Genomic DNA, 18,063 nt, shown 5'->3' on the forward strand with positions numbered 1-18,063 from the left:
GGAAAAAGCAAATTTTACGTCGCACCGGATACGGACAAACTCGAGTTGGGTCCCAGATTTCAAAAACAGAACGAATTGGGTCCCGGTATACTTTATGGAGTACATTAGTTGGGTCCCGGTATATTTGTTGAGGTACATGAGTTGGATCCCGGTATATTTTTTGAAGTACCTACATGAGTTGGGTCCCGGTATATTTTATGCAAAGGCGGTGGGCAAGTTAATGAAAATAATTAACTAAAATAAATTAAAGTTAAAGTTAAGATATAAAATAAAATTAACTTAACTCGGTAAAAAATGTTATTAATTTTTTTTCCAAGTCATAATATTCATAAGTCATAAATTGCACGAGTATCTTGGTTTGTAATGTTTGTATAAATACATTTACCAAGTTAAACTTTACCGCTGTAAACATATAACTTAAAATTATTATTATAGTACATACTACATTATTATTTATTAGTTTATTACTATTTACTAGAAAGTTATAGGCCACATCTATACAATAATGATAATTAACTATAAAAAGCTTCAGTTAAAAAAATACACATTTTAACTGAATAAGTTTATAAGTTAAGAACAAAAATAACTAACTAGTTAAGTTAAAAAAATAACTTTTTAACTGAACTTTAACTTTTTAACAAGTTAATGCTCACCATTGATTTTATGGAGTACATGGGTTAGGACTAGCCTTTTTGCGTTACCCAGGAGACACCACGTGGAGGTTGGCTAGAATGTTTCCCAAAAATTTTTTTTTTTGTTACGTTAAGGTAACGGTCGGATGTAAAAATTATTAATAATTAGATTAATTTAAAAAAATAAAAAATATCATATATTATTTAGTAATAAATATTTGTATGCTAGGGAATAAATTTAAATGACACTTCTTTTACAAAATTAAACCGGTTGAATTCTCCACTAGTAAAAGAAAGCATCTTTTCTCTTCATCGTCCATGATTGATTGCATCGTGTTATACGTCTTATTAAAATAATATACAATATATTCAGTGCCGGTGGAAGGCGTATGCGACCGGCACTGACAATATTACCACGGACCCAATTTGAGTATTATCAAATAATACCGCGAACCCAACTCGTGTTTTTTTTAAAGGATCAAATATCTCGAGACCTAACTCGCGTTTTCCCCCGGATACAGTGTATACTGTATAATATAATATTTTTTTTTTTTTTTTTTTTTTTATTAACATAAAGGCTTCAATTACTAGGATTATTAGCCTATAATTACAAAATGATAGTTATACAATATAAAAGTTGACATTGTCTTTATAGATTATCTTATTATTATACAATGTAAAATATTCAAATATTTACAGTTTTTTGTCTATATCTATTTGTTTGAAAAATTTAAGAATGTTGTCGGAGTTATGTTGATTGAGAGCTTCTTCGATTGACCTTGGATTGTTGAGAATAAAACGTGCGGTTGAAAATGTGGGGCAATCCATAACGATGTGTTCAATTGTAAGGTGGGTGTTGCATGAGTCGCACATTGGTTTAGGTTCCTTGGTGATTAAGTAGGAGTGGGTGATATTGGAGTGGCCTATTCTAGCTCTGTTGATAATTATTTGTTCTCTCCTAGATGCATTTTCAGGGTATGGCCATTTTGTAATTGTTTTTTTGATGTTCCTTAGTTTGTTACTGGTTGGAGTGTCGTCCCAGTGGGTTTGCCATGATGCGAGTATACGTTTTTGAGCTTCGTTTATTAGGTCATTGGAGCCTGGAGGTGCTTTTGGAAATGGAGGTGGTAGATGCTGAGGTGACCGCTTCATCGGCCATTGTGTCCGCTTTCTCGTTCCCAGGGATACCTACGTGTGATGGGACCCACATGAAATTGATTTTGATTTTCGATGATGCGATACATTCTTTGGTGAGTTGAATAAGTTCGTTCTGAGGGTATTGTTCTTGAAGTGATGTGAGTGCACTGAAAGAGTCGCTTATTATGAGAGAGGAGGAGATGTGGGAAGTGGCTACATGTTGTACTGCCGTGTATATCGCATATAATTCCGCCGTATATATGCTAGTGAATGACGGAAGTCGGAATTTTATGACTTCAGTACCATCTACTATTGCAAAGCCGGTTCCGTTTGAGCTTTTTGAAGCGTCAGTATAAATGAGCACGTCGTCGTAGTAGTATAAATCGATTAATTCGTGAAAATGAGATACAATGATTGAGTATAATATAATATTGTATACAGTGAATTCAATAAAACAATAACAATTTACAACGCATAACGTTGAATTTGATCGGTAAAGAGCGATTGAGCATAATATATGTTTTTAGCACAACACGATTGAACATAATATACCTTTTTAGTAACACGATTGAGCATATTATGCTTTTTAGCAACACAATAAAATTGAGTACATACCTTTTTAGCAACATGATTGAACGTATTTTATGTGACGTTGTTACATTCACATTGCCGACAATTTTTAATTTATTATTTTCACGTATTATTAGTTTATAACACCAATTATTATGTTACCAAACTTAAACGAGCCTAGAGCAGTGAGCCGAGCCCTGAAGCTTTATCGAAAATGTTACTGTTTAAAAAAATTAAGTGAAAATATCCATTTCCGAAATAATATAATAATAATTTGATCGGAGACTTAATTATTTCTATATTTTGAATTATTATAATTATTTAAACAAACATTTTTTGTACAATATAATAGTTCAAAATTGAAAATGACAACATTGCAGAGTTTTTATACTCAACGATGTAAGTTTTCTTTTGTATTTGTAAACATTTGATACGCCGACAAAGTTGTTCAATCATGTCGTAAAAACGATGTTTTATGCTTAATCGTGTAATAACCAATTTAAATCAGTTCTTTTTTAAAGCATAAAGGATTTATTATTATTCTAAATTTTGAAAAATTGTAATTTATAACTTTTTTCAACATAGTATTACGATAATATTTTATTTTATGTAAGGCGTAGGTATATTGATTTGTTTTTAATTTTTTACGAATATATATATAGCCATCGAAATATCGTAATGGCTGCTATGCTATAATATATACGTAAATAATAATTGCTGGTACGTTTTGAGTATTAACTTTTGTATATTTTCTATTTGTGTTCAAGGAAAAATGACTATTACAACTACTTCGTGAATTTGGGCGTGCAGAACTGCAAATTAATCACCGAAGATTTCCTCCAGTCGAACTCTAATAATCAACTTTCGCTGGACATCGTGTCCATACTGGCTACACCACCAAACACCAACACTGGGGTAAGATCGACATTTGTCGATTATATTTTAACAAATTTTCTCTGAGTGCTGGCATTAGGGCTTAAAGTAGCACAAAATTCGTAAGTACATTCTTGAAACTTTTAAAGTATATTATTATATATTTTATATTTATACACTCAATGGGGCTTATAAATTCATTTTTTTTCTGAAATAATTAATTCAATTAATCCTATTGTATTTTTAACTAGTAATGTCTAATACGAAAATTAATTAATTTAATACCTATCATAAGGTCAAATATTATGCTATTAATATTAGCAGACACATCTTATTCGCTTTGAATTGTTTTTTGTTTACAATATTTAAAAAATCTGTGTTTTTACTATTTGCGTAAAATAATTATTTTATATTTTTGAATTCATACTAATTAACACGTTCATTACTGTGGCTCTCTAGATACCTATATAATGTACAGCAGAGCGTTACCCTCTTACCCGGTTTTTAAAAATATTAATATTGTATTTTAGAAGCAAAAATATCATCAAATTATAACTATATAACCATAGTTCATAGTATTTTTCAAAACACTTATAAACAAAACTATTTATTTTCGTGTATATCTTATCTTTATAATTCAGGATGTCCAATTTATAAAATTTGTGAATATTATTTTAAATTTTATTTTCACTATATATAGCAGGTGTTCAAATAATCAAGTTAATTTTAAGGATAAGCTAGTATTTATGCATTATGCCGTTGGCTGTAAATAGACGCCTATAGTTTATTATTGACTATTCAAGTATTATAGTAGGTGGTCAACTATAGGAAAAATTGCGAGACTCTCGTGATTTGCAATATATAATATATATCTACTACTAAAATTTATAAATTATAGTGATTTAGTATAGAAATGATTTACGTACCTATACAGGTCACTGATCCAGTTCAGTTGGTGTGTTCGAAAGGTGGAGACCTTACGTTACTAAGGGCCGTAGCGTCGTTGGACTACACCGAAGAATCGTCGGATATACCTTGTATGTTGGACCAGAGAGACACTTTGCGGATGGCTATGTCTAAACCTCAGGTGCATATTATTCCGATTACAATATAATATGATTTTAATTTTAGCCCATCACATTAATTTTCTATATACTTTGGATTGAATAACTATTGCCTATCATGCCTCCAGTGCTTAAATATTATTTGCGTTATACATGTATATAACTTGAAAGTATTCGTTATAGGATGAATACCTATATTGACCGTGTAGTTTCCACACCACCTTTGCTTGTTTAACGATGTTATCACATTTCCAGTGTTGTTTAAAAGTAGGTATGAGGTATCACATGTGGGGCTTTTTTTTATTGTAGTGTCCCCTGTAGGCCTAATCCACACCATAAGCGAGAACACGCGAATGCCGGTCGACTACAATGATAATATTGTAATTTACATAGATTAGTACAGCACTATACAGTGAAAACTGAACTTCTAGCATATATGACATTATATTATGCATTTCATAATATTGTATTGAAACATTGAGGGGCATAAAACTATTTTGGATCTGTATATCTGTCTCTGAAAAATATAATTCTTCGTTAATAATTGCATTCATTGTTGAAGTGTGTATCTATGAAACTAAAAAGGTGTAATGGTTTTAATAGGTTTTATTTTTCACGAATGAAAAGAAACTATAGAAAAGTGAAAATAATTTTAAAATTTAAAAATAAGAACAGTGATCAGAAAATAAAAATATTATTTACGAAAGTAAAAACTGATGTATATACTATACAAATGTATTTAAAACAAAATTAAACATTTATAACATTAATCATAAATATTCTATATTTCTATTTAACCAGCATAATTTAAATATCTACTATTTATTATAATATTAAATATGAATAACTTATTTGTGTACGTTTTATGTTTTGATTGTGGCTAACGCACGATACTATATAAATTAATTTCAAGTAGGTAGGCATAGTGGGCTGTCCTTAGAGCTAGCGGACTCAATGGTAAATAATAATTCATGGTAGATACCTATAACATTTTAGATTAATTATGTTTGGGTGTTAATATTGCAGTCTTTATTGTATTATTGAAAGCATAAAATATATGAGAACATTATCATACTCGAATATTTATAGTAAACCAATGCTGGGGATGTATCTATTACATCCTATTATTTCTATTTTGGCATAATGGTACCTACATCAATAAACGATGGCAGCAAAGAATAGTATTGTTCACTCATAACCTAATCTGCTGTCGGTAATATAGAAAAAAAAAGTTTACCTATCCAGTATTATATCGACTGCACTAGTCGAGTTACCCTCATCATCATGACTATTGTTTTGTAGTTATTTATTATCTACATGAACGCGAATATATTTGAAATTCCGATCATGTGCGAATCATCTACATTGTAGATTCTACAACATATACCGTTGCGAGAATATTAAAATATGCTAGGTAAATGGTAAATCTAAATTATTAATTTCGGCGATGTATAAAAGTATAGAGTATGAAATATAAATGATAATTTTTTTTTTGCTCATCAACTCGTCTTTTTTATTGTACCTATCTACATAAAATCAAGGCTATATGGTAAAAGCACCCTGCCTTATGAAGGTGCTGAGTATGAATATTATACATTTAAAATGCCGACTTTTTATACCGATTATATTGGAGCTATATACTTATATATATAAATTTTTTTTAATTTATTAATTTAATTGTATCAATACACCGAGTATTTTTACAATGTCATAAATTTACAATTTTGATTATGATGTGTTTACATAGTACCTATTTACAATTTTTACTGATTTTTGGTTAATTATATGTCCAGATCCATGTCTGAATCTGAGGTATCTTCTTTAGGTTCAAGTAGTATATCCTGTGGTAGCCGTAGTTTTAAACTTAGGTTGATGGATCTTCTGCCGATTTTATAGTGGAGTGCTCCGTGTGCTTTGTTGAGTTTTTCGTGAAAATTTTTAAATTTCTGCGTTATCCATGCAGAAACGTATAGTAGGCCACTAGGCCCGTATAATTGTGGAGTTGTTTGTTCCTCATGAACCATGGAGTCTTTAGGGCTATTCTTAAACATTTATTTTGGAGAGTTTGAAGTTTTTTTATTTTTGTTTGTGAAGCTGATGCAGTGATGCCCATACCCGGCATGCGTAGGTTATAAGTGGTCTTATTATTGCTGTGTATAGGAGTAGAGAGCATTTCATCTGTATAGTTGAGCTGTGGTTTAGTAGGGGGTACAGTATTCTCAGCCTATTCTAACCTAAGCTTGTTCCATTGGATTTCCTGGTTGTTAATTTGTATTAAAGTTCATGTATTTTTTGGGGTAAATATTTTTGCTACACTTATAGTTGGGTTTAGTTTTAGTTTCCATTTTGAGAACCATAAGGATAGTTCGTCTAGGGAGTTTTGTAAATCACTTAAGTATTGGAGATTCGATATACGTATATATAATAAGATATGCTATACGTGATAGGTGCAAATCGTTGTGTACGAAACGCATTCCCGGTTGGAGCTGGAAAACGGTGGCATGGTCAAGGCTGTGGTCGAAGAGATGAACGGATGGGCGTACGAGAAGCATAACATGGACAATTATTCATCGGTGAGCGCCGACGACAGCAACAAGTTCAACACTTCGGTTGAGACACCTTGGCGGCCTACGGTTTTCCAACCGGTTCAGGTTTGTGTGCATTATAAATTATAATATAATATAATGAAATAATATAATACATATTTACCTTAATTGAAGAACCGTTTGTTTGTCAGGTACTAGGTAGTAAAAATTGTTGGTATATATTACTTACCCGATTCTTTGTTTTTGTTTATTTATTTTAAATAAACAGCAGTGCTTTTATTCGGGCATGACAGTTTTCAACCAAAATCGTATTCTTCGTACTGTTTTTAGCCAAAATAAAAAGTCGGGCGACAATTTGCTACCCTGTGGCATTCCAACTTGAATACAAAAGTAGAACGAAAAGGAGTTAAACCGCCGAACAACAAAAGTTCGGTTTTGAAGATAAGATTTAATTATTAAGAATAAGTATGGGACAGTTCTTAAATGCATGTTTTAGTTTAGAAAGCAGATCTGTATGCCAAACTCGGTCGAATGCTTGCGAAACATCTATAAATACACCAGGACAGTATAGTGATTATTTTCGAATTATGACGATATTAGATCTGTTAGTCTTTGTATATTGATGTATGGTTACTGAGAGTAAAGGATAATATCAAGTGTCTGAAGTATTGGTATAATTTTCTGGAGAATGACTTTTTCAAATATCTTGGCCAAAGTCGTAAATAGACTATAATTATTGGGAATGAGTATGATTGTTGATAGTTTTCATATTAAAGGATATAATGAGAGTCTGAACATGTAATTTAAAGTGTAAGTAATACAAATCAGAATTTTATCGGATAATTTTTTAGAATTTCGTTGGTTATTAAATCGTATCCTGGTGCTTTACTAACTTTTAATAATCATCACTGATCAGTATTTGGGTTATTGTATTTAATTATTATTATTTAATACTCATTTTATTGCTTTTTTCGCTATGATATATCTAAGATACCTAGGTTAAATGGTACACGATGGTCGGTGTATATGAAATTAATAAAACACCATTAAATCAAAAAATAGAGTATAATATAGGTCATATAGATATTTCTACTATTTAAAATAAGTGAAAAAAAATTGGAAAAAATGTCGAAATTATTTATGTACTCTTTAAAGAATCACAGAAAAGTATAGTTCAATATGTTTAAATCTAGTACAAAAATAATGTCAGGAATAGATACATAAAAGATTCAAGGACTAGAAAGGTAAGTTTTTCCTGCAGCGTTTAGCGTCAACTATATCAGACAGGGCATAATATTAATATATTATAATCGGCGTCTATTAATTATATACTCGACGTTTGGCACCGGTGCTGTTTGACGCTGCAGGGAAAGCGTACTTTAAGGCTTTTATTTATAGGTAACTATATACATATTACTAATAGTATATCCTGCCCAATGATTCTGTAGCGCACCCTCACGAGACCGATTCAACTATGACTATATATTAAATACTTTCAAAAAAAAAAAATTTAAAAAAAATGTATATTACATTTTTTTATGTTCATCACTGTAATGTGTTAACATTTATATTAAGATTCCCGACAAGGATCGGTTTGAAACCATGATACTGTATCCAGATAAGTCAATTGAGAATATGGAGAAGAATCATGTTACTGGAAGCCTTTATTTGGCAGCCGTCAAAAGGGTGGTGAGTAATATATACCGTAGGTAATTAATACAGAGCTCAGAAGTAGGAGTCCCATATTATATTATATACTCGTATGTTTTCTAGTAGATCAACCTAGAAATTCAAGCTATACAATTGTGAGTTAAAAATGAAAAATGCAAATTTTTCATATTTTCTAAAAAAGTTCTTTCTTAAGCTGTGTACCTATTTATATATAATATACATATATACCTATCTACGTTCAATAAAAATGAATATAAAACTTAATAATATACGAGTAATTAATGTAGGTTTTTATTGTTTTCGTCGCTCTTGACCATTAATTTAACGACAAGTGACAACGATGCTGATTTAATCTCTATCGATTTATATTCTCATGTACCTATTATCATTCCTATGACAATTTTAAGTGTTTTAGCTTTTTTTAAACAAGTTGTCAAAATGACGAAAAGTTTAATTATTACCAACCAAAAATGATTTATATTTTATATTTTGGAATTTTGAATTTTGAATTTTTAAAAATATTTATAAAAATTCTTTGCATATCTGACATCTTTTCATTCATGCATAATATATCATATTTTTTTTCCTTTTTATTTCTTATAACTTTCGAGTTCTAGACTGATTAAATTTCCAGTATGCAACTTATGTTCTTTATTGATGTTCTAGTCGTTATTCATAAATAAGGCAAAAATTAAATCAAAATATACACCTAGTTACAAACTATTATTAAGTCTTACAGCGTGTATTCTCGTGAGTAAAATTTAAATCATTTTTTAAGTGTGATTCCACTGCATAATCTTTATAAATAACAATTAATTATTATAATTCATGATGCGACACATTAATTATTCAGTGGGTTTTAGTGGTTTATTTAAAATAAGAAAAAATTAATACGTAAATTGTATGTTATTCATAAATACATGGTGTCATTTTTAAAGTTGTATCATTATTAAGTAGCATGCATTTTACAAATTAAAATTGTTCAGTAAACTAGGAAGCTAGTAGAAGTATATTTCTAACAGCAGGGCAAGAATGTATGAGGACAACTGGGCAAATACCTAATGCACAACATTGTAATGATTGATTTCAAGGAACTGATGACTTTTGACGCAAACCATTTGATACGAATGGCAGAGCAAAGAGGACTATTCGGCAAACCTGTTAAAGGACGCAAACAAAAAATTCCTAGTCCCATTATATTGCTGTCTTTGACCAATAGCGATGAACCCAGGTAATACTAATAATTGATGAATAATAATAAAAAATCCAACGAATACTTATCGATTATAAAATTGTGTAAACATGCAAAAACATATATATTTTAGAGTGATGTTGAAATTTGAGCAAATGCGCGTTTTGGTGCCTACACACGCATTTCTACAACGTTGTTCCAGAAAACCACCACAATGTCCTCGTTTTGGTAAACCTTATGATAAGACGTCCATAGCTACTCGCTGGTGGAAAATAAGCGTACACCATATAATCAAAGCACTGAGGAAACCTTTTTTTGCATGGAACAAGGTACAAATGGTTAGATTTGGAAAACACACAAATAGAACACCATTAAGATTGAAAAAAGTCACTACATTTTTCAAACCGCAAAAAACGAAACGGATTTATTCGTGTTCATAATATATAAGTTTGTGACGTATAGTATAATTAATATAATACATCAATAATATGTAATATTATATATTAAAAACATAAATATAAATATTTTATTAACTAACTTGCTTTTGTTAACAGCAATATGTGAAGGTTGTGTGTGCGCATCTTCATCACTTTAGTCTTAAAATTTGGTATTATATAATTTTCTTAAACTTTTGTGTGGTTGCCATTGTTTTAATTTTATTTAAATTTATTTGTTGTCCTGTATTACTTTTGAGAATTTTAATGTTACTGTCTTGTATGTGACGAATCGACACAGTTTTTGGCACAACCCTAGAATTCATTCCTCCTTCAATTCTTCTGATTTTATTACCTGATATGGGTAATCTGTTAACAAATTGAATATTTCCTGAATTTTGACTGGGAACAGAGAATGTTTGGTAACCACTGGGTACAAGTCCTTTTGGTGCTTTGTTTACTACTAGCTTGACTTTGGAAGGTGAGTCATATGCAACCTGTAAAATTAATAAATATTATAATTTATTAAATATAAAACTATAAGTTTACTTTTTTGGAAACAAAAAGAAATTGTGGTATTTTATATTACATATATTTTTTAGAGTATATTACATATTTATTTAGAATATTTCAATTTAAGTGTAGTGATGCAATAACTAATTATTATACATACCTGTTTAATTTTTAGACGCTCAGGAATCGTAGTCCTTGAAATAGTAGGGCATAAGACATCAAAATTGTCATCTTCATCAACAGGTTCTTCTTTGACAACCATTTTCCGTTCATTAAATTCATTTAAATTTGCGATGAAATAGGAACTGTTATCAATATTATGTTTTACTTCAACTTCTTCTTCTTCTTGAGGTTCATCTGCAAAGACTATTGGCATATCCAATATTTGATCAGGTGTTATTTCTTCCACAACAGGAGCAGCAGATTGATCTTGTAGAGACTGGAAATTTGAGCTGCATACCACAATATTCTTTTGGTCTGGCGTGAAAATTACAGGTGAACCATTCATAGATGTTAAAGATGAAGCTATAGTGTTTTCAGAAAATAATATATCATTAATGGATAAGAATATAATTAACAAACACTTCAACACTAATAAACACTAATATGTATTAATCGGAACATACTTGTTTGAGAAACATTGAAATTGAAGTTGTCTTGTTCCTGTAACAATTCTGCTAGAGTAGAAAATTTTTGATTCCCTAATTTTGGTATAAACATATTATCTTCTTGTTCTAAAAAAAACAAAAATTAAATAGATAAAATTAAGAACGCTTAACTTTTTTGATAACAATTACTAAATATCCTTGAGTTGAGTATCTTTTTTAAATATTGTTTCTCATTGCAATAGAAGTATACAGTGTAAACAGAAAATTAATAGGGGTGGGAGGTTCATCACAATAATAAAAAAAAAACTTTAAAATATTTTGGAAGTTTTTTACGTTTATAAATTGATTCATAAACTTTCTATATTTTAATTAGAAGGAGGTTGAACTTCCTATATTCCACTCACTTCCTACTCACACAATATATTTAAACTTGGGATAGTAACATTTTTGTGATTAAAAATAAGATAAAAAAGTAGATAAATTAAATATTTTCCGAAATAACTTACGAATACTGTTTGAGGTAGAGTCAGCATTTTCACACTGAAGATAATATTCTTGTTTAACAGAACTTGAAGGAGGTGGCATAAGTTCTTCATCTTTTGCTATTACATTAGAAGATAATGACGAATTTGATGTTTTGGTAACCTTGCGATTTGCAGTTTGTCTCTTAGGAGTTTGTTTATTGGCAGAAACCATAAGTTTTTGGCTTCCTTTGTTGAGGCGTGCTGAAGATTTATCTATAGAAATAAAAAAATTTAAGTTAAATTTAAAGACAAAAAGTAAGTTAGTTGTCAGAATGTGAAGTTAAGTACAATAGATTTAAAAGTATTAACAAAAGTTTTCATATCTTACTATTAGGTTTTTTTTTTGAGAATACGGGTTTTTTAAAATCTGTATTTTCAACATCAGGTTTACGAATTATTTTAGGGGAAGGTTCCAAAATGTCTTTCAAGAAATTTCCAATTTCTTCCTGTAAAAAAATATTGAATATATTGGTAAAAAGTTCATTAATAAGAAGACGCTATACTTGTATATGTTTTCTGTCTTATAACATACAACATACCAAATTTGTATTTAGCAGACCAAATTAAGGTTGTAAGAATGAAATGATCAGCTAAACTAAAATTTAATATGTTTTACATTTTTAAGAGGAGGCTATACCCGCATTGCTGTCTCCATCTTACAAGGTGTAACATAGAAAATCTTACGATCAGCAGTTCCAATTCAGCTCTGTTAGTTTAAAATATAGAGTGAATTAACCTCGTATAAAAATTGAAAGTAACATTATTATTTAGTTTATCACAGAAACTTTTTATTATATTTTAATTTTAGAGCGAGTTAGAGTATTTAGAATATAGAACAATTAATTATTTTTAAAATACTCTAACTCGCTTTAAAATTAAATTAATATAATAAAAAGCCTCTGTGATAACCTAGATAATAATGTTACTTTTAATTTTTATAAGAGGTCAATTCACATTTTAAACTAACAGAGCTAAATTGGAACTGCTGTGCATAAAATTTGTAATGTTACACACTTTTAAGATGGAGACAACACATGTGGGTGTGACGTCCTCTTAAGATGGAAACATCATGTACAAGTATGGCATCCCATTAAAAGTGAAAAGTTTAAATTATACCAAAACACATCGGTCAACAAGTTTTTGAGTGACTGCTTCTCTCATCTTAGTAGTATGGTTCATGACCAATTCATCATTTGCACCACCAACTAGTATATGATTGGTCTTACATTTCAACTTTACTCTTAATTCTTCCATATCCAAAACCCTATAGAATTTTAGAAACATGCAATTAAGAATAATTTATATTTAATGTACTAAAAAAAAATAAGTAACAACATACGGTGAAAAAATGCTTAGCTGGCCAGTCACAAAAACTGTAGGACAGTCAAGACCCAAAATACAATCACCTTCATAACCTCTTTTTACTTCAGATGAATTAACAATGAACCCAATACATACTAATCCTTCAACTTTTTCTAAAACAGCTACCTAAAATATATAAACAAATATAAGTCGATATTTATTACAATACATGTATACATGTATTATTAAAAATAAACATTTATTATTTTGTAGTAAGTAATATTATACCATGTAAATAAAGTTATGAATTATGACTGAAATGTTTCCACAAAGAAAAAAAACAACAAATATGACGAGATTGGATAGGACAAAAGTCTATATCAACTATCTGTGTTCTACACAGTTGCATAAAACTTATAAATAATTTTTTGTTTTTTTTTTTTCAACTAGTAGATTTGTATTCAAATCCAATTCTCCACACTAGTAATTAGTTACAACTCTCCTTTTTTTAGATCTTTAAAATTTTTAACTCTTACCTCATTTTAAAAAGATTTATAGATATGCCTTGTAGGATGACGCATATTAATATATCAACATTGGTACTATATTCAGATTAATACTCATATTTATTATTTTCTATTATAGTTTGTAAAAATATGAATTGATAAAATATAACTACTTGACAAGCTATAGCAGCACTGACTCCAACACCAGCCAGGATAATAGGCCTGCTGGAATCTTCAGATCGCACTGATACAACTTTACTTCTTGTAGCATCTACCATGGCTTCTAGACTAGTTTCTATATCTAATTCTTCCTCGCGAGAGTACTCTTCATAATCCCATGGTACTAAAATACAACAGTCACATATTAACTTGATTAAAAAATAATTAATATATATTACATACAAAGCATTTAATTTAATATATGAATATAATTTTTGTGATTTAAAAAAATTAATACATTTTTAGTTAATCTATTTTCAAGTATTAAATTAATATTATGAAGTTAAATTATTCCATAATCATGATAATTTATATATTTACAAAATAATGTATCTAAACTTTAAAAAAAGTATTAAGAAAAATTTAGATTTGTTGGTATAACATTTTTTCTGAGTAATATTTTATTTTAATACAGTAGGAGTCAAAAACAAATCAAATAATATACAAACAATAACATTTTTAAATTATAAATATAATTATTAATGAAGATAGAAGATAGTAAAGAGTTCGAATGAGACTTGGTCACATGGATGAATAGTAATCAGTTGCGTGGGGAGGTTGGAGGTTGAATTATATATTGTAACAAAAGCATGTTGTATTTGATTTATCTCAAAAATTGGATATTATTAAACGTTTACGAAGGGAAGAAAGTGCAGTAAGTAAGCACTGTTTAAATTTTTGTTGTTCGCTTAACCGTCTTTTTAATTATTCGTCAAAGCTCTGGTCCCGAGACTGAAGGTTAGTTGAGGTTCTACTGTATTAGGAAAAGAGTTGTAAAACAAGCCTGACAAGATAGAATCTAAAAACATATCTATTAGAGTATAGATATAGTATAATAATGACTTAAATAAAATATAATTCATCAACATATCATACTATTATTTTAAATAATATCATAAAAATTTAAATTTAATGTACAGTGTGATCACGATAAGTGGAAACACTCAATAACTATGTGCAGGCTTCATATATTTCAATTCTGCTTTTTCGGCTAACTAATAAACATTATTATACACATTTTCAAATAATTAGACTATTTTTTTGACACTTAACTTTGCGCATGCGCACAATAACTTTTTTTTTTAAATGGCATGATCCATTTTTGACCACAAATTATTTATTTTGGTATTTTTTTTATGAATTTTAGTGGTTGAATTTCTTTTCTAAGTCAAAAAATGACCGAGTTACAGCAATTTGATTTTACGTTATTTGCACGGGTATAACAGATTATAAAATACTTAGTTAATAATAAAAAAATAAAAATAACTAATCCAATTTATGAAATACCTGTTTACCTATTGTAATAACGTAAAATCAAATTGCTGTAACTCGGTCATTTTTTGACTTAGAAAAGAAATTCAACCACTAAAATTCATAAAAAAATACCAAAAAAAATAATTTGTGGTCAAAAATGGATCATGCCATTTAAAAAAAAAAAGTTATTGTGCGCATGCGCAAAGTTAAGTGTCAAAAAAATAGTCTAATTATTTGAAAATGTGTATAATAATGTTTATTAGTTAGCCGAAAAAGCAGAATTGAAATATATGAAGCCTGCACATAGTTATTGAGTGTTTCCACTTATCGTGATCACACTGTATACCATTTAAAAAATGTATTTACCTTTTGCTGCCAAAGCAACGTCTAATTCAGCTAAATATGATAAGGCATTCATCCAATCGTAAGTCCTTGTATTTGGTTGTGTACAGTACCCAGGAAAGTCTGGTACTAATATTATAACAGGATTTTTTGGTAATTTTAGCTAAAATATTTTTTTGTAACTTAATTTAATTGAATATAAATTATCATAAGTTTAAACATTTGTTATACTTACGGGTGGATAAGTTACCAACATATAGTTAAAAGGATCAACAGGTTCATCTAGATTAATAGATTTTAATTTAATTTCTTCTTTAGAACGTCCTATTGAATTTGCTGATATCATATCATTTACAAATGATGGAGCAATTTGTTTCAATTTCTATTAAAAAAATTATTATTCATAGTAAATAAAACAGAAAAATATAATTATTCAATTACCTCTAATATATCAATGTAGGATGCAAGATAGTCATCTGGTAAATTAGAAATGAATAGTCCATGCAACCATTGAGACAATGATATGTCCCAGTGAGTGTAATTAGTTAATAGGTGGTGCATTTCAGCCACTGATTTTTCGGTACAGATGATTTTTTGAACATACTCTTGAACTGTACCTTCAAACGTTAATCTCGATAAACGATTTGCGTATAAAATAGATAGAGCTCTTTCAAACAAAGTTCGTTCAAGTTTACTCCACCGCTGTCTATAACAAATAATTATATATTATTATTATATATATGAACATATTATTTATATTATGTCCTATCAAGTTAATTTTTAACGATATTAGGAAAAAAGTCCCCGGTGAGAAAGTCTCACGGAAAAAATGTCACCAAATTAATATTTGATTTAAATTCAGTTTTTTATTATATAAGTAATTATATAGGTACATAGGCCATAGGTAATACATGTTACATATTTTGTTGAAAATAATTAACAAACAACTAAATTAAATAGGCACATTTCTAGGATTAAAAATTATTCTCAACATATTCATGAAAGAACATAAAAACAAAATTATTATTCTTTACATAGTATCTAGATATTTTCCTTCAGTTTAATTGATACTTATAAAAAATGCATATAAATTATACAATATTCTTTTATAATAGCAAATTAAGTCTTTTTTGTATAAGTATTTATAAACATAATTACATGTTAAATTTATTGAAAATAATATAATAATATAAAAAATATATATGTATAACATATAACATGTCTAAAAATATTATTTAAAAAATATAAAAATGTATTTATTAAGACATGTGCCTCTCGTAAAATAATTAAAAATTGAATAAAATATGTCTTATCATATTTTTATAAAATAGGGAGTTTTTCCGTGGCACTTTTTTATCAAAACTTTTTTTAAATTTACCATTCACAATGTTAATAGCTAGGTAATAATAAATGTTTACATAAAATCTAACATTTTCTGGATAGCAAAAAGATCGAAGCATCATATAATTTTCAGTAGTATGCGACAATTTTTAATTGCATTTATGATCAAGCAGATCAAAAATTTTAATTTAGTAACTTAAAATTATTATGATATTAAAAGTTGTAAACATACTTGTTAATATTATCTTCCCACATTTCAGGGTCTCTAGGTAATTTAGAATTTCTATATGATTCTATTGATTTAGGTTCAACCTCAGGTCTATATGTTAATAACTTCACATCTTTGTCAATAGTTTCAATGTCAACGTCATCAGAAGAATTTTCACTAAAAATAAAAAAATAATTGTGTTAAGTTAATAAAACAATTCACAATATGGTAAGATAATGCATTAGGCTTACCTTTGAACAAATCTGTGTATAAATAATGTTTGAATTGTAGAACACAAATTGTCTTGCTGATATTCGGATGATGAATAACTGTGTTCGGTTAATGTTGAATTTTGTTGAAATTTCTACAAATTCACATACAATAGTCGGTCATTAAATTATTCATTCACAAACAAAAAATTTTTAATCGGAATAGGTACATACTTTTCTTTGGGATATGTGCTCTAGATACGACGTGAAATCCGATTTTAGTTCGGAGTCTACGTCGGAATCCATTTTGAAAGCTGTTTTGTCAAGACCCTAACAACAAAAACCTATAACTAATAACATTTAACTGTTTAACACCAATGTTATTGTGTTAATAAACAAATGTAAACAATATCTTATCAAAAGTCAAAACAATATGAAATAATAAAAAATCAAAAAATTAAGACTTCAGTTGAAATAAAAGATAAAATTTCGTTACACCACAACTACCATGTAATATGGGTAAACATAACAAAAAGAGATGTTTGCACTTGGAGAAATAAGTTTGATGTAATCATTGTAAGATAAATAAAAATGGGAGGATTTCATGGCGTAAACGATAAATTAAATTTATTTTCGAAAGAACCGCCCAATTTTGAATCATGAATGATATGATTGTATGATACAGCTGCAGTCTGTAGTTAAAGTTGTATACTAGTATACCACAGAAGACAGAACACAAAAGGTAAGTATTCTAATCTATTTAACAATTTTTATTATTGTGAAAATATTAAAATGTAATTGGAAGTATTAAAATATTATACATCATTACGTACTGTAAAATGATAATTTCACATTTTAAGCCATAAACAAATATTCAATAACATTTAATCATAAAACATTGATAGCTCGATTTCTCAA

The 18,063-nt window shown here is 28.7% G+C and overlaps 2 protein-coding genes and 1 long non-coding RNA gene across 3 annotated transcripts in view; 1 reads left to right on the forward strand and 2 right to left on the reverse strand.

Annotated features, from left to right (window-relative positions):
• Positions 1-4,267, reverse strand: part of LOC149058412 (uncharacterized) — an 8,828-nt gene extending 4,561 nt beyond the window's left edge. Inside the window, exon 1 of the long non-coding RNA XR_016190591.1 lies at positions 4,139-4,267. This is a non-coding gene — a long non-coding RNA (uncharacterized LOC149058412). The remainder of the gene's footprint in view (positions 1-4,138) is intronic.
• Positions 1-10,222, forward strand: part of LOC107161550 (protein NSUN7) — a 25,936-nt gene extending 15,714 nt beyond the window's left edge. Inside the window, exons 7-12 of the mRNA XM_089221535.1 lie at positions 3,107-3,254; positions 4,147-4,299; positions 6,724-6,927; positions 8,398-8,511; positions 9,585-9,724; positions 9,819-10,222. Coding sequence (XP_089077661.1) covers positions 3,107-3,254; positions 4,147-4,299; positions 6,724-6,927; positions 8,398-8,511; positions 9,585-9,724; positions 9,819-10,125 — 1,066 coding nt within the window. The 3' untranslated portion in view covers positions 10,126-10,222. The remainder of the gene's footprint in view (positions 1-3,106; positions 3,255-4,146; positions 4,300-6,723; positions 6,928-8,397; positions 8,512-9,584; positions 9,725-9,818) is intronic.
• Positions 10,081-17,643, reverse strand: Rcd1 (Reduction in Cnn dots 1). Its single transcript, XM_089221534.1, has 14 exons — positions 17,380-17,643; positions 17,188-17,300; positions 16,961-17,113; positions 15,829-16,093; positions 15,623-15,769; positions 15,412-15,550; positions 13,746-13,915; positions 13,104-13,252; positions 12,881-13,028; positions 12,093-12,210; positions 11,747-11,977; positions 11,259-11,366; positions 10,793-11,157; positions 10,081-10,616 (listed from the first exon to the last, which is right to left on the reverse strand). The coding sequence occupies exons 1-14, from the start codon at positions 17,449-17,451 to the stop codon at positions 10,296-10,298; spliced, it is 2,499 nt and encodes an 832-aa protein (XP_089077660.1). The 5' UTR covers positions 17,452-17,643; the 3' UTR covers positions 10,081-10,295.
• Between the last annotated feature and the right edge of the window lie 420 nt (positions 17,644-18,063).

This window comes from Diuraphis noxia, unplaced genomic scaffold, assembly GCF_037042655.1.
Source record: "Diuraphis noxia isolate RWA-SAM2 unplaced genomic scaffold, SU_Dnox_SAM2 contig0002, whole genome shotgun sequence".
Classification (NCBI taxonomy): Eukaryota; Metazoa; Arthropoda; class Insecta; order Hemiptera; family Aphididae; genus Diuraphis; species Diuraphis noxia.

Excerpts from the sequence above, each read along its gene's own strand:
- Rcd1 (XM_089221534.1), bottom strand. The coding sequence starts at position 17,451 with ATGGATTCCGACGTAGACTCCGAACTAAAATCGGATTTCACGTCGTAT. Across the intron at positions 13,029-13,103 it reads CAGCTAAGCATTTTTTCACC|GGTTTTGGATATGGAAGAAT; the intron begins GTATGTTGTTAC and ends AAAATTCTATAG. Across the intron at positions 11,978-12,092 it reads CTCAAAAAAAAAACCTAATA|ATAAATCTTCAGCACGCCTC; the intron begins GTAAGATATGAA and ends TTATTTCTATAG.